The sequence below is a fragment of the Brachyhypopomus gauderio genome, chromosome 6, assembly GCF_052324685.1.
Source record: "Brachyhypopomus gauderio isolate BG-103 chromosome 6, BGAUD_0.2, whole genome shotgun sequence".
Lineage (NCBI taxonomy): Eukaryota > Metazoa > Chordata > Actinopteri > Gymnotiformes > Hypopomidae > Brachyhypopomus > Brachyhypopomus gauderio.
In genome coordinates, this window is record NC_135216.1 from 31,282,495 (window position 1) to 31,296,766 (window position 14,272).

General features: G+C 43.3%; 1 protein-coding gene across 1 annotated transcript in view; it reads left to right on the top strand.

Annotated features, from left to right (window-relative positions):
• Positions 1-2,336: 2,336 nt before the first annotated feature.
• The window catches only part of LOC143517686 (uncharacterized), a 177,545-nt gene continuing 165,609 nt past the window's right edge, over positions 2,337-14,272 (top strand). The window contains exons 1-13 of the mRNA XM_077010429.1: positions 2,337-2,457; positions 4,071-4,128; positions 4,228-4,254; positions 4,385-4,411; positions 5,305-5,331; positions 6,332-6,358; positions 7,295-7,321; positions 8,355-8,381; positions 9,217-9,243; positions 10,277-10,303; positions 11,323-11,349; positions 12,347-12,373; positions 13,310-13,336. Coding sequence (XP_076866544.1) covers positions 4,080-4,128; positions 4,228-4,254; positions 4,385-4,411; positions 5,305-5,331; positions 6,332-6,358; positions 7,295-7,321; positions 8,355-8,381; positions 9,217-9,243; positions 10,277-10,303; positions 11,323-11,349; positions 12,347-12,373; positions 13,310-13,336 — 346 coding nt within the window. The 5' untranslated portion in view covers positions 2,337-2,457; positions 4,071-4,079. The remainder of the gene's footprint in view (positions 2,458-4,070; positions 4,129-4,227; positions 4,255-4,384; positions 4,412-5,304; positions 5,332-6,331; positions 6,359-7,294; positions 7,322-8,354; positions 8,382-9,216; positions 9,244-10,276; positions 10,304-11,322; positions 11,350-12,346; positions 12,374-13,309; positions 13,337-14,272) is intronic.

Genomic DNA, 14,272 nt, shown 5'->3' on the forward strand with positions numbered 1-14,272 from the left:
CCAACACACACTACATCAGGTCATAGTCACCAACACACACTACATCAGGTCATAGTCACCAACACACACATCAGGTCATAGTCACCAACACACACATCAGATCATAGTCACCAACACACACTACATCAGGTCATAGTCACCAACACGCACTACATCAGGTCATAGTCACCAACACGCACTACATCAGGTCATAGTCACCAACACGCACTACATCAGGTCATAGTCACCAACACACACACATCAGGTCATAGTCACCAACACACACTACATCAGGTCATAGTCACCAACACACACCACATTAGGTCATAGTCACCAACACACACCACATCAGGTCATAGTCACCAACACACACTACATCTGGTCATAGTCACCAACACACACCACATCAGGTCATAGTCACCAACACACACCACATCAGGTCATAGTCACCAACACACACCACATCAGGTCATAGTCACCAACACACACCACATCAGGTCATATTCACCAACACGCACTACATCAGGTCATAGTCACCAACACGCACTACATCAGGTCATAGTCACCAACACACACACATCAGGTCATAGTCACCAACACACACTACATCAGGTCATAGTCACCAACACGCACTACATCAGGTCATAGTCACCAACACACACACATCAGGTCATAGTCACCAACACACACTACATCAGGTCATAGTCACCAACACACACCACATCAGGTCATAGTCACCAACACACACCACATCAGGTCATAGTCACCAACACACACTACATCTGGTCATAGTCACCAACACACACCACATCAGGTCATAGTCACCAACACACACCACATCAGGTCATAGTCACCAACACACACTACATCAGGTCATATTCACCAACACACACTACATCAGGTCATAGTCACCAACACACACCACATCAGGTCATAGTCACCAACACACACTACATCAGGTCATAGTCACCAACACACACACATCAGGTCATAGTCACCAACACACACTACATCAGGTCATAGTCACCAACACGCACTACATCAGGTCATAGTCACCAACACACACACATCAGGTCATAGTCACCAACACGCACTACATCAGGTCATAGTCACCAACACAAACCACATTAGGTCATAGTCACCAACACACACCACATCAGGTCATAGTCACCAACACACACCACATCAGGTCATAGTCACCAACACGCACCACATCAGGTCATAGTCACCAACACACACTACATCAGGTCATAGTCACCAACACACACCACATCAGGTCATAGTCACCAACACACACTACATCAGGTCATAGTCACCAACACACACCACATCAGGTCATAGTCACCAACACACACTACATCAGGTCATAGTCTCCAACACACACCACATCAGGTCATAGTCACCAACACACACACACATCAGGTCATAGTCTGCTGGCCTAGTTTCCTAACCACAGTCATTCTCATCACCCATGTCAATCACACTACAGGCTCCTCCCATAATGTGCCTAGTGAGGTTGAAATGAGAACATTATGTTAAGTATGATGTGGGATGGGAGGAAGAGTTATTTTCTCACAGAGGCTTCAGTGTTAAACTGACATGGCATATTTTACTACAATTTCTTAGCCTTATTGGTAAAATATTCCTGTTCCTCAGAAATTATGTACGTTAATCAATTTGTGCCAGTTCTCACTTTTACTAATTTACTCATTTGCAATTCCACTTACAGTTTTACTTTTCATATAGTATTCATGTAATTATAGAGGTGAAGTTAGTGAATTGTGGGGCCATGTGTATTTATGTGTATGTGACATTTTTTTGTGTGTATGTGACATTTTATGGCAAATATAAAAACTTTGAACTTGACCTACATTTGATACTGTTGGAAATCCATCTTTAGTGACATCATTTACATAATTTAGCTGATACTTTTATCCAAATCAATTTACAAATATGAGTTTTTCAATTTACAATTTGAGTATTTCCCACTAAGAATTAAGTCTTTTCCTCAGGGGTCACAATGGTAACATGGCAGTGGTGGGGACTGAATCAGTCACTTTAATATTATTAGTCGTGTGTGTACCTGAACCACTGAACTATATGCATGTGTATGTTAGTTTATGGTGAAGACAAACACATTTGCCATTCTGTTTGGTTGCAAGTATATTTGGATCCACATAGCACATAGTTACGTGTTTCGTTTCTCTGTCACTCACTGTACAAAGAAGTAATGAAGAGATGGACATACTTTGGGTGTTCTTTAGAGAACAGGTTTAGGGCCTTATGCCCCACCCACATATATCAGTACAGGTATAAATATGACACTGAACACAGGAGCCCTGAAACAGTGTGTGCAGGTGCAGTAGCATCACTACTGCAGACACCACTGCTGACGAGAGACAGACAGATAGAGAGAGAGAGAGAGAGAGAGAGAGACAGAGAGAGAGAGAGAGGAGGGCTCCACTGGTGCCTTCTGAGGTAAGAGCATTTGACCACTTCACTCACACTGGAGATCATTTACTAGATGAGAGGGAGAGAGAGAGAGGGAGAGAGAAAGAGGGAGTGTATGTGTGTGTGTGTGTGTGGGGGGGGGGGGGGGTTATTTAGATAATACTAATATTTAAGTTGTTTTATACTGCTGTTTTATGGTTTTATATATATATATATATATTAGGGGTGGGCATAGATTAATTTTTTTAATCTAGATTAATCTCACTGAAATCTTGAAATTAATCTAGATTAATCTATATTAAAATGGCTCATATGCGTGCCCAAGTAATGACTAAAAGTCAGTTTTTGAGATAGGGTTTCTTAATAGATGTAACGAGGCTTGCGCCACGGAGCGAGAGGACGGACACAAGTGCTGAGAAGAGCGAGATTTATTCAGGGGAATACCGTAATCATCGTCGGATAGCCAGGCAGGGTCGATAACAGGAGGGCAGTCCGTAAAACAGGCAAAGACAGGCATCACAAGACAGGGGGCACGGAAAACAGGAGAAACACGAAAACGGTCAGGCACAGAGAACAGCGGTGGGATAAACACGATCACAAATGAATTCAAAATACCGGACCAAGGACAAGGGAGACTCAGGGGCTTTTATACACAGAACTAAACTAGGGACAGGTGATGACAATGACACAGGGGCGTGGTAACAAACGAGGGATTCATAAAACTAACGAGCAGGGCGGGACAAACGGGCAAGAACACAGACACGAGGGAACCCAGAGTGACAGCTAGGAGAGGGGGCGTAGCCGCACGTGACAATAGAGAGGGTGCATTAGACCAGGGGCTCATCTCCTGTTTCCAAAATGCATCAATGACTGCTTGAGAAAGCTGTTCTACTTTGATACTTGAAGAAAAAAAACATGCTCAATAAAATGTAGGCTGCTCGTGTTCAACGGTTTATTCAGTTAAACATGAATTTGTAAGCCTACATACTGTACATTAAAAGGGGTTGATAACTTGTTTATTCAGCTAAACATGATATTTGGAATGTAAGCCAACATTTAGTACATTTAACCTCACGGACGTAATTTGTGGGGACGGGGGGGACATGTCCTCCCCCACTTTTTCAAAAGCCGGTTTTGGTCCTTTGCAGTTTTAACGGTTAAAGAGAAATATTTAAATAGCAACGATTCTAGCGCTAGGACCATGCAGAAAACGACCGCTCCGAGCTCCGCTCCGGTAACACTTTACGTTCCTAAAAATGAATTTTCCATGAAGCAAACTTGGCGACTTCATAGCTGCATCCATGTAAACACACATACGATTTGTAATTCACAGGTTTGAAAACACGTTCTCGCCCCTACTGTGCAATTTGGTTAGGAATACAGCCGAGCTAAACTATCGAGTTGAAAGTCATCATAGTTTGCTTACCCATTTTGACCCAGTTCCCAACCCAACTTTAAGAATAGATTAACGGCGATAATTTTTATCGCCCGATAAGAGTATCAAATTAACGAACGCCGTTAACGGCCCACCACTAATATATATATATATATATATATATATATATATATATATATATATATATATATATATATATATATATACTGTAGATTCCAATCTTAATTTTTCATCTTTGTTGCAGATCATCACAATGAGGTCTCCAATCCCACTGTGTGTATCACTGCTGTTGATAATAAACAGTAAGTTCTTGAAATGTTGTATTATTATATGGGGCTTATATGCAGACAATTGACTTTGTAGTAGTAGACAAAAGTAGACAATTGACTTTGTTTTTACAGGTGTACTTGTCAACAGACAAGTAACAGGTAATTTTGCTATGGGCAGTTGCAAAAGTCCAAATATTTTGGAGGTTACGAATCATATTATTGCAGACAATTGACTTTGTAGTAGTAGCAAGAGAATTTATGTCATGATTTTTTTGTTGTTGTTTCTCAGGTGTACCGTCCACCGAACCAACAACAGGTAATTTTGCTATGGGCAGTTGAAAAATTCCAAATATTTTGGAGGTTATGAATCATATTATTGGTTTATGGCCACAAGCTGTTCTAACATTTATTTAACAAAAGTAATAGGCATTTTGCATCTCACCATTTTTTTTGTTTTTTGGACGCTTGTGTGACGTTTAGGCCACTCTGGTGTTAACATGTGTCTTAGGCTACTAAATGTGCCTGATAATTACAAATCCCTCTAGCCTCCACACAGAGGTAAACTCCTAAATTCCTATTCCTGTGAACCCATTATTTAGCATCTCCAGTTATGTTCACTAAACAAAGTGATGATGTAGAGCAACCCTGCTAGTCCAGTGTGATGATGTAGAGCAACCCTGCTAGTCCAGTGTGATGTAGGTCATTCAAGTCCTTTTCTGAAATCCAGCTGTTTAATTTTGTCCCAGATCTAATAATCTAAACCAGTAATATGCCTTCAATACCAGTGGGAGCACTGGGAGGAGTGGGAGCACTAGAAGGATTGAGAGCACTGGGAGGAGTGGGAGTACTGGGAGGAGTAAGAGCACTGGGAGGAGTGGGAGCACTAGAAGGATTGAGAGCACTGGGAGGAGTGGGAGTACTGGGAGGAGTAAGAGCACTGGGAGGAGTGGGAGCACTGGGAGGAGTAAGAGCACTGGGAGGAGTGGGAGTACTGGGAGGAGTAAGAGCACTGGGAGGAGTGGCAGTACTGGGAGGAGTAAGAGCACTGGGAGGAGTGGGAGCACTGGGAGGATTGAGAGCACTGGGAGGACAGCATAAACTTACCCCTCCCTGAGGAGCTCAGGAATGGGCCTTATATGCAGACAATTGACTTTGTAGTAGTAGCAAGAGAATTTATGTCATGATTTTTTTTTTGTTTTGTTTTCACAGTTGTACCGTCCACCGAACCAATACCAGGTAATTTTGCTATGGGCAGTTGCAAAAGTCCAAATATTTTGGAGGTTATGAGTTATAGTATTGGTTTATGGCCACTAGCTGTTCTAACATTTATTTAACAATAGTAATAGAATAGTAGTTAGTCCATTGTAACAGCTTTTCATTGAATTAGAATAAAGGACCATTGGGGCATTTTGCATCTCACCATTTTTTTTGTTTTTTGGACGCTTGTGTGACGTTTAGGCCACCCTGGTGTTAACATGCTTCTTAGGCTACTAAATGTGCCTGATAATTACAAATCCCTCTAGCCTCCACACAGAGGTAAACTCCTAAATTCCTATTCCTGTGAACCCATTATTTAGCATCTCCAATTATGTTCACTAAACAAAGTGATGATGTGAATGAGCAACCCTGCTAGTCCAGTGTGATGATGTAGAGCGACCCTGCTAGTCCAGTGTGATGATGTAGAGCAACCCTGCTAGTCCAGTGTGATGATGTAGAGCGACCCTGCTAGTCCAGTGTGATGATGTAGAGCAACCCTGCTAGTCCAGTGGGATGATGTAGAGCAACACTGCTAATCCAGTGTGATGATGTAGAGCAACCCAGCTAGTCCAGTGTGATGATGTAGAGCAACACTGCTAGTCCAGTGTGATGTAGGTCATTCAAGTCCTTTTCTGGAACCCAACTGTTTAATTCTGTCCCAGATCTAAAAATCTAAACCATTATTATGCCCTCAATACCAGTGGGAGCACTTGGAGGAGTGAGAGCACTGGGAGGAGTGAGAGCACTGGGAGGAGTGGGAGTACTGGGAGGAGTAAGAGCACTGGGAGGAGTGGGAGTACTGGGAGGAGTAAGAGCACTGGGAGGAGTGGGAGCACTGGGAGGATTGAGAGCACTGGGAGGACAGCATAAACTTACCCCTCCCTGAGGAGCTCAGGAATGGGCCTTATATGCAGACAATTGACTTTGTAGTAGTAGCAAGAGAATTTATGTCATGATTTTTTTTGTTGTTGTTTTTCAGATGTACCGTTCATCGAATCAACATCGGGTAATTTTGCTATGGGCAGTTGCAAAAGTCCAAATATTTTGGAGGTTATGAGTTATAGTATTGGTTTATGGCCACAAGCTGTTCTAACATTTATTTAACAATAGTAATAGAATAGTAGTTAGTCCATCGTAACAGCTTTTCATTGAATTAGAATAAAGGACCATTGGGGGCATTTTGCATCTCACCATTTTTTTTTGTTTTTTGGACGCTTGTGTGACGTTTAGGCCACTCTGGTGTTAACATGCATCTTAGGCTACTAAATGTGCCTGATAATTACAAATCCCTCTAGCCTCCACACAGAGGTAAACTCCTAAATTCCTATTCCTGTGAACCCATTATTTAGCATCTCCAGTTATGTTCACTAAACAAAGTGATGATGTGAATGAGCAACCCTGCTAGTCCAGTGTGATGATGTAGAGCGACCCTGCTAGTCCAGTGTGATGATGTAGAGCAACCCTGCTAGTCCAGTGTGATGATGTAGAGTGACCCTGCTAGTCCAGTGTGATGATGTAGAGCAACCCTGCTAGTCCAGTGGGATGATGTAGAGCAACACTGCTAATCCAGTGTGATGTAGGTCATTCAAGTCCTTTTCTGGAACCCAACTGTTTAATTCTGTCCCGGATCTAAAAACTAAACCATTAATATGCCTTCAATACCAGTGGGAGCACTTGGAGGAGTGAGAGCACTGGGAGGAGTGAGAGCACTGGGAGGAGTGGGAGTACTGGGAGGAGTAAGAGCACTGGGAGGAGTGGGAGTACTGGGAGGAGTAAGAGCACTGGGAGGAGTGGGAGCACTGGGAGGATTGAGAGCACTGGGAGGACAGCATAAACTTACCCCTCCCTGAGGAGCTCAGGAATGGGCCTTATATGCAGACAATTGACTTTGTAGTAGTAGCAAGAGAATTTATGTCATGATTTTTTTGTTGTTGTTTTTCAGATTTACCGTTCATCGAACCAACATCAGGTAATTTTGCTATGGGCAGTTGCAAAAGTCCAAATATTTTGGAGGTTATGAGTTATAGTATTGGTTTATGGTCACAAGCTGTTCTAACATTTATTTAACAATAGTAATAGAATAGTAGTTAGTCCATCGTAACAGCTTTTCATTGAATTAGAATAAAGGACCATTGGGGGCATTTTGCATCTCACCATTTTTTTTGTTTTTTGGACGCTTGTGTGACGTTTAGGCCACTCTGGTGTTAACATGTGTCTTAGGCTATTAAATGTGCCTGATAATTACAAATCCCTCTAGCCTCCACACAGAGGTAAACTCCTAAATTCCTATTCCTGTGAACCCATTATTTAGCATCTCCAGTTATGTTCACTAAACAAAGTGATGATGTAGAGCAACCCTGCTAGTCCAGTGTGATGATGTAGAGCAACCCTGCTAGTCCAGTGTGATGATGTAGAGCGACCCTGCTAGTCCAGTGTGATGATGTAGAGCGACCCTGCTAGTCCAGTGTGAGGATGTAGAGCAACCCTGCTAGTCCAGTGGGATGATGTAGAGCAACACTGCTAATCCAGTGTGATGATGTAGAGCAACCCAGCTAGTCCAGTGTGATGATGTAGAGCAACGCTGCTAGTCCAGTGTGATGTAGGTCATTCAAGTCATTTTCTGGAACCCAACTGTTTAATTCTGTCCCGGATCTAAAAATCTAAACCATTAATATGCCTTCAATACCAGTGGGAGCACTTGGAGGAGTGAGAGTACTGGGAGGAGTGAGAGCACTGGGAGGAGTGGGAGTACTGGGAGGAGTAAGAGCACTGGGAGGAGTGGGAGTACTGGGAGGAGTAAGAGCACTGGGAGGAGTGGGAGTACTGGGAGGAGTAAGAGCACTGGGAGGAGTGGGAGCACTGGGAGGATTGAGAGCACTGGGAGGACAGCATAAACTTACCCCTCCCTGAGGAGCTCAGGAATGGGCCTTATATGCAGACAATTGACTTTGTAGTAGTAGCAAGAGAATTTGTGTCATGATTTTTTTGTTGTTGTTTCTCAGGTGTACCGTCCACGGAACCAACAACAGGTAATTTTGCTATGGGCAGTTGAAAAATTCCAAATATTTTGGAGGTTATGAATCATATTATTGGTTTATGGCCACAAGCTGTTCTAACATTTATTTAACAAAAGTAATAGAATAGTAGTTAGTCCATCATAACAGCTTTTCATTGAATTATAATAAAGGACCATTGGGGGCATTTTGCATCTCACCATTTTTTTTTTGTTTTTTGGACGCTTGTGTGACGTTTAGGCCACTCTGGTGTTAACATGCCTCTTAGGCTACTAAATGTGCCTGATAATTACAAATCCCTCTAGCCTCCACACAGAGGTAAACTCCTAAATTCCTATTCCTGTGAACCCATTATTTAGCATCTCCAGTTATGTTCACTAAACAAAGTGATGATGTAGAGCAACCCTGCTAGTCCAGTGTGATGATGTAGAGCAACCCTGCTAGTCCAGTGTGATGATGTAGAGCAACCCTGCTAGTCCAGTGTGATGATGTAGAGCAACCCTGCTAGTCCAGTGTGATGTAGGTCATTCAAGTCCTTTTCTGAAATCCAGCTGTTTAATTTTGTCCCAGATCTAATAATCTAAACCAGTAATATGCCTTCAATACCAGTGGGAGCACTGGGAGGAGTGGGAGCACTAGAAGGATTGAGAGCACTGGGAGGAGTGGGAGTACTGGGAGGAGTAAGAGCACTGGGAGGAGTGGGAGCACTGGGAGGATTGAGAGCACTGGGAGGACAGCATAAACTTACCCCTCCCTGAGGAGCTCAGGAATGGGCCTTATATGCAGACAATTGACTTTGTAGTAGTAGCAAGAGAATTTATGTCATGATTTTTTTGTTGTTGTTTTTCAGATTTACCGTTCATCGAACCAACATCAGGTAATTTTGCTATGGGCAGTTGCAAAAGTCCAAATATTTTGGAGGTTATGAGTTATAGTATTGGTTTATGGTCACAAGCTGTTCTAACATTTATTTAACAATAGTAATAGAATAGTAGTTAGTCCATCGTAACAGCTTTTCATTGAATTAGAATAAAGGACCATTGGGGGCATTTTGCATCTCACCATTTTTTTTGTTTTTTGGACGCTTGTGTGACGTTTAGGCCACTCTGGTGTTAACATGTGTCTTAGGCTATTAAATGTGCCTGATAATTACAAATCCCTCTAGCCTCCACACAGAGGTAAACTCCTAAATTCCTATTCCTGTGAACCCATTATTTAGCATCTCCAGTTATGTTCACTAAACAAAGTGATGATGTAGAGCAACCCTGCTAGTCCAGTGTGATGATGTAGAGCAACCCTGCTAGTCCAGTGTGATGATGTAGAGCGACCCTGCTAGTCCAGTGTGATGATGTAGAGCGACCCTGCTAGTCCAGTGTGAGGATGTAGAGCAACCCTGCTAGTCCAGTGGGATGATGTAGAGCAACACTGCTAATCCAGTGTGATGATGTAGAGCAACCCAGCTAGTCCAGTGTGATGATGTAGAGCAACGCTGCTAGTCCAGTGTGATGTAGGTCATTCAAGTCATTTTCTGGAACCCAACTGTTTAATTCTGTCCCGGATCTAAAAATCTAAACCATTAATATGCCTTCAATACCAGTGGGAGCACTTGGAGGAGTGAGAGTACTGGGAGGAGTGAGAGCACTGGGAGGAGTGGGAGTACTGGGAGGAGTAAGAGCACTGGGAGGAGTGGGAGTACTGGGAGGAGTAAGAGCACTGGGAGGAGTGGGAGTACTGGGAGGAGTAAGAGCACTGGGAGGAGTGGGAGCACTGGGAGGATTGAGAGCACTGGGAGGACAGCATAAACTTACCCCTCCCTGAGGAGCTCAGGAATGGGCCTTATATGCAGACAATTGACTTTGTAGTAGTAGCAAGAGAATTTGTGTCATGATTTTTTTGTTGTTGTTTCTCAGGTGTACCGTCCACGGAACCAACAACAGGTAATTTTGCTATGGGCAGTTGAAAAATTCCAAATATTTTGGAGGTTATGAATCATATTATTGGTTTATGGCCACAAGCTGTTCTAACATTTATTTAACAAAAGTAATAGAATAGTAGTTAGTCCATCATAACAGCTTTTCATTGAATTATAATAAAGGACCATTGGGGGCATTTTGCATCTCACCATTTTTTTTTTGTTTTTTGGACGCTTGTGTGACGTTTAGGCCACTCTGGTGTTAACATGCCTCTTAGGCTACTAAATGTGCCTGATAATTACAAATCCCTCTAGCCTCCACACAGAGGTAAACTCCTAAATTCCTATTCCTGTGAACCCATTATTTAGCATCTCCAGTTATGTTCACTAAACAAAGTGATGATGTAGAGCAACCCTGCTAGTCCAGTGTGATGATGTAGAGCAACCCTGCTAGTCCAGTGTGATGATGTAGAGCAACCCTGCTAGTCCAGTGTGATGATGTAGAGCAACCCTGCTAGTCCAGTGTGATGTAGGTCATTCAAGTCCTTTTCTGAAATCCAGCTGTTTAATTTTGTCCCAGATCTAATAATCTAAACCAGTAATATGCCTTCAATACCAGTGGGAGCACTGGGAGGAGTGGGAGCACTAGAAGGATTGAGAGCACTGGGAGGAGTGGGAGTACTGGGAGGAGTAAGAGCACTGGGAGGAGTGGGAGCACTAGAAGGATTGAGAGCACTGGGAGGAGTGGGAGTACTGGGAGGAGTAAGAGCACTGGGAGGAGTGGGAGTACTGGGAGGAGTAAGAGCACTGGGAGGAGTGGGAGTACTGGGAGGAGTAAGAGCACTGGGAGGAGTGGGAGTACTGGGAGGAGTAAGAGCACTGGGAGGAGTGGGAGCACTGGGAGGATTGAGAGCACTGGGAGGACAGCATAAACTTACCCCTCCCTGAGGAGCTCAGGAATGGGCCTTATATGCAGACAATTGACTTTGTAGTAGTAGCAAGAGAATTTATGTCATGATTTTTTTGTTTGTTTTGTTTTCACAGTTGTACCGTCCACCGAACCAATACCAGGTAATTTTGCTATGGGCAGTTGCAAAAGTCCAAATATTTTGGAGGTTATGAATTATATTATTGGTTTATGGCCACTAGCTGTTCTAACATTTATTTAACAATAGTAATAGAATAGTAGTTAGTCCATTGTAACAGCTTTTCATTGAATTAGAATAAAGGACCATTGGGGCATTTTGCATCTGACCATTTTTTTTGTTTTTTGGACGCTTGTGTGACGTTTAGGCCACCCTGGTGTTAACATGCTTCTTAGGCTACTAAATGTGCCTGATAATTACAAATCCCTCTAGCCTCCACACAGAGGTAAACTCCTAAATTCCTATTCCTGTGAACCCATTATTTAGCATCTCCAGTTATGTTCACTAAACAAAGTGATGATGTAGAGCAACCCTGCTAGTCCAATGTGATGATGTAGAGCAACCCTGCTAGTCCAGTGTGATGATGTAGAGCAACCCTGCTAGTCCAGTGTGATGATGTAGAGCGACCCTGCTAGTCCAGTGTGATGATGTAGAGCAACCCTGCTAGTCCAGTGGGATGATGTAGAGCAACACTGCTAATCCAGTGTGATGATGTAGAGCAACCCAGCTAGTCCAGTGTGATGATGTAGAGCAACACTGCTAGTCCAGTGTGATGTAGGTCATTCAAGTCCTTTTCTGGAACCCAACTGTTTAATTCTGTCCCAGATCTAAAAATCTAAACCATTATTATGCCCTCAATACCAGTGGGAGCACTTGGAGGAGTGAGAGCACTGGGAGGAGTGAGAGCACTGGGAGGAGTGGGAGTACTGGGAGGAGTAAGAGCACTGGGAGGAGTGGGAGTACTGGGAGGAGTAAGAGCACTGGGAGGAGTGGGAGCACTGGGAGGATTGAGAGCACTGGGAGGACAGCATAAACTTACCCCTCCCTGAGGAGCTCAGGAATGGGCCTTATATGCAGACAATTGACTTTGTAGTAGTAGCAAGAGAATTTATGTCATGATTTTTTTTGTTGTTGTTTTTCAGATGTACCGTTCATCGAATCAACATCAGGTAATTTTGCTATGGGCAGTTGCAAAAGTCCAAATATTTTGGAGGTTATGAGTTATAGTATTGGTTTATGGCCACAAGCTGTTCTAACATTTATTTAACAATAGTAATAGAATAGTAGTTAGTCCATCGTAACAGCTTTTCATTGAATTAGAATAAAGGACCATTGGGGGCATTTTGCATCTCACCATTTTTTTTTGTTTTTTGGACGCTTGTGTGACGTTTAGGCCACTCTGGTGTTAACATGCATCTTAGGCTACTAAATGTGCCTGATAATTACAAATCCCTCTAGCCTCCACACAGAGGTAAACTCCTAAATTCCTATTCCTGTGAACCCATTATTTAGCATCTCCAGTTATGTTCACTAAACAAAGTGATGATGTGAATGAGCAACCCTGCTAGTCCAGTGTGATGATGTAGAGCGACCCTGCTAGTCCAGTGTGATGATGTAGAGCAACCCTGCTAGTCCAGTGTGATGATGTAGAGCGACCCTGCTAGTCCAGTGTGATGATGTAGAGCAACCCTGCTAGTCCAGTGGGATGATGTAGAGCAACACTGCTAATCCAGTGTGATGTAGGTCATTCAAGTCCTTTTCTGGAACCCAACTGTTTAATTCTGTCCCGGATCTAAAAACTAAACCATTAATATGCCTTCAATACCAGTGGGAGCACTTGGAGGAGTGAGAGCACTGGGAGGAGTGAGAGCACTGGGAGGAGTGGGAGTACTGGGAGGAGTAAGAGCACTGGGAGGAGTGGGAGTACTGGGAGGAGTAAGAGCACTGGGAGGAGTGGGAGCACTGGGAGGATTGAGAGCACTGGGAGGACAGCATAAACTTACCCCTCCCTGAGGAGCTCAGGAATGGGCCTTATATGCAGACAATTGACTTTGTAGTAGTAGCAAGAGAATTTATGTCATGATTTTTTTGTTGTTGTTTTTCAGATTTACCGTTCATCGAACCAACATCAGGTAATTTTGCTATGGGCAGTTGCAAAAGTCCAAATATTTTGGAGGTTATGAGTTATAGTATTGGTTTATGGTCACAAGCTGTTCTAACATTTATTTAACAATAGTAATAGAATAGTAGTTAGTCCATCGTAACAGCTTTTCATTGAATTAGAATAAAGGACCATTGGGGGCATTTTGCATCTCACCATTTTTTTTGTTTTTTGGACGCTTGTGTGACGTTTAGGCCACTCTGGTGTTAACATGTGTCTTAGGCTATTAAATGTGCCTGATAATTACAAATCCCTCTAGCCTCCACACAGAGGTAAACTCCTAAATTCCTATTCCTGTGAACCCATTATTTAGCATCTCGAGTTATGTTCACTAAACACAGTGATGATGTAGAGCAACCCTGCTAGTCCAGTGTGATGATGTAGAGCAACCCTGCTAGTCCAGTGTGATGATGTAGAGCGACCCTGCTAGTCCAGTGTGATGATGTAGAGCGACCCTGCTAGTCCAGTGTGAGGATGTAGAGCAACCCTGCTAGTCCAGTGGGATGATGTAGAGCAACACTGCTAATCCAGTGTGATGATGTAGAGCAACCCAGCTAGTCCAGTGTGATGATGTAGAGCAACGCTGCTAGTCCAGTGTGATGTAGGTCATTCAAGTCCTTTTCTGGAACCCAACTGTTTAATTCTGTCCCGGATCTAAAAATCTAAACCATTAATATGCCTTCAATACCAGTGAGAGTACTGGGAGGAGTGAGAGCACTGGGAGGAGTGAGAGCACTGGGAGGAGTGGGAGTACTGGGAGGAGTAAGAGCACTGGGAGGAGTGGGAGTACTGGGAGGAGTAAGAGCACTGGGAGGAGTGGGAGTACTGGGAGGAGTAAGAGCACTGGGAGGAGTGGGAGCACTGGGAGGATTGAGAGCACTGGGAGGACAGCATAAACTTACCCCTC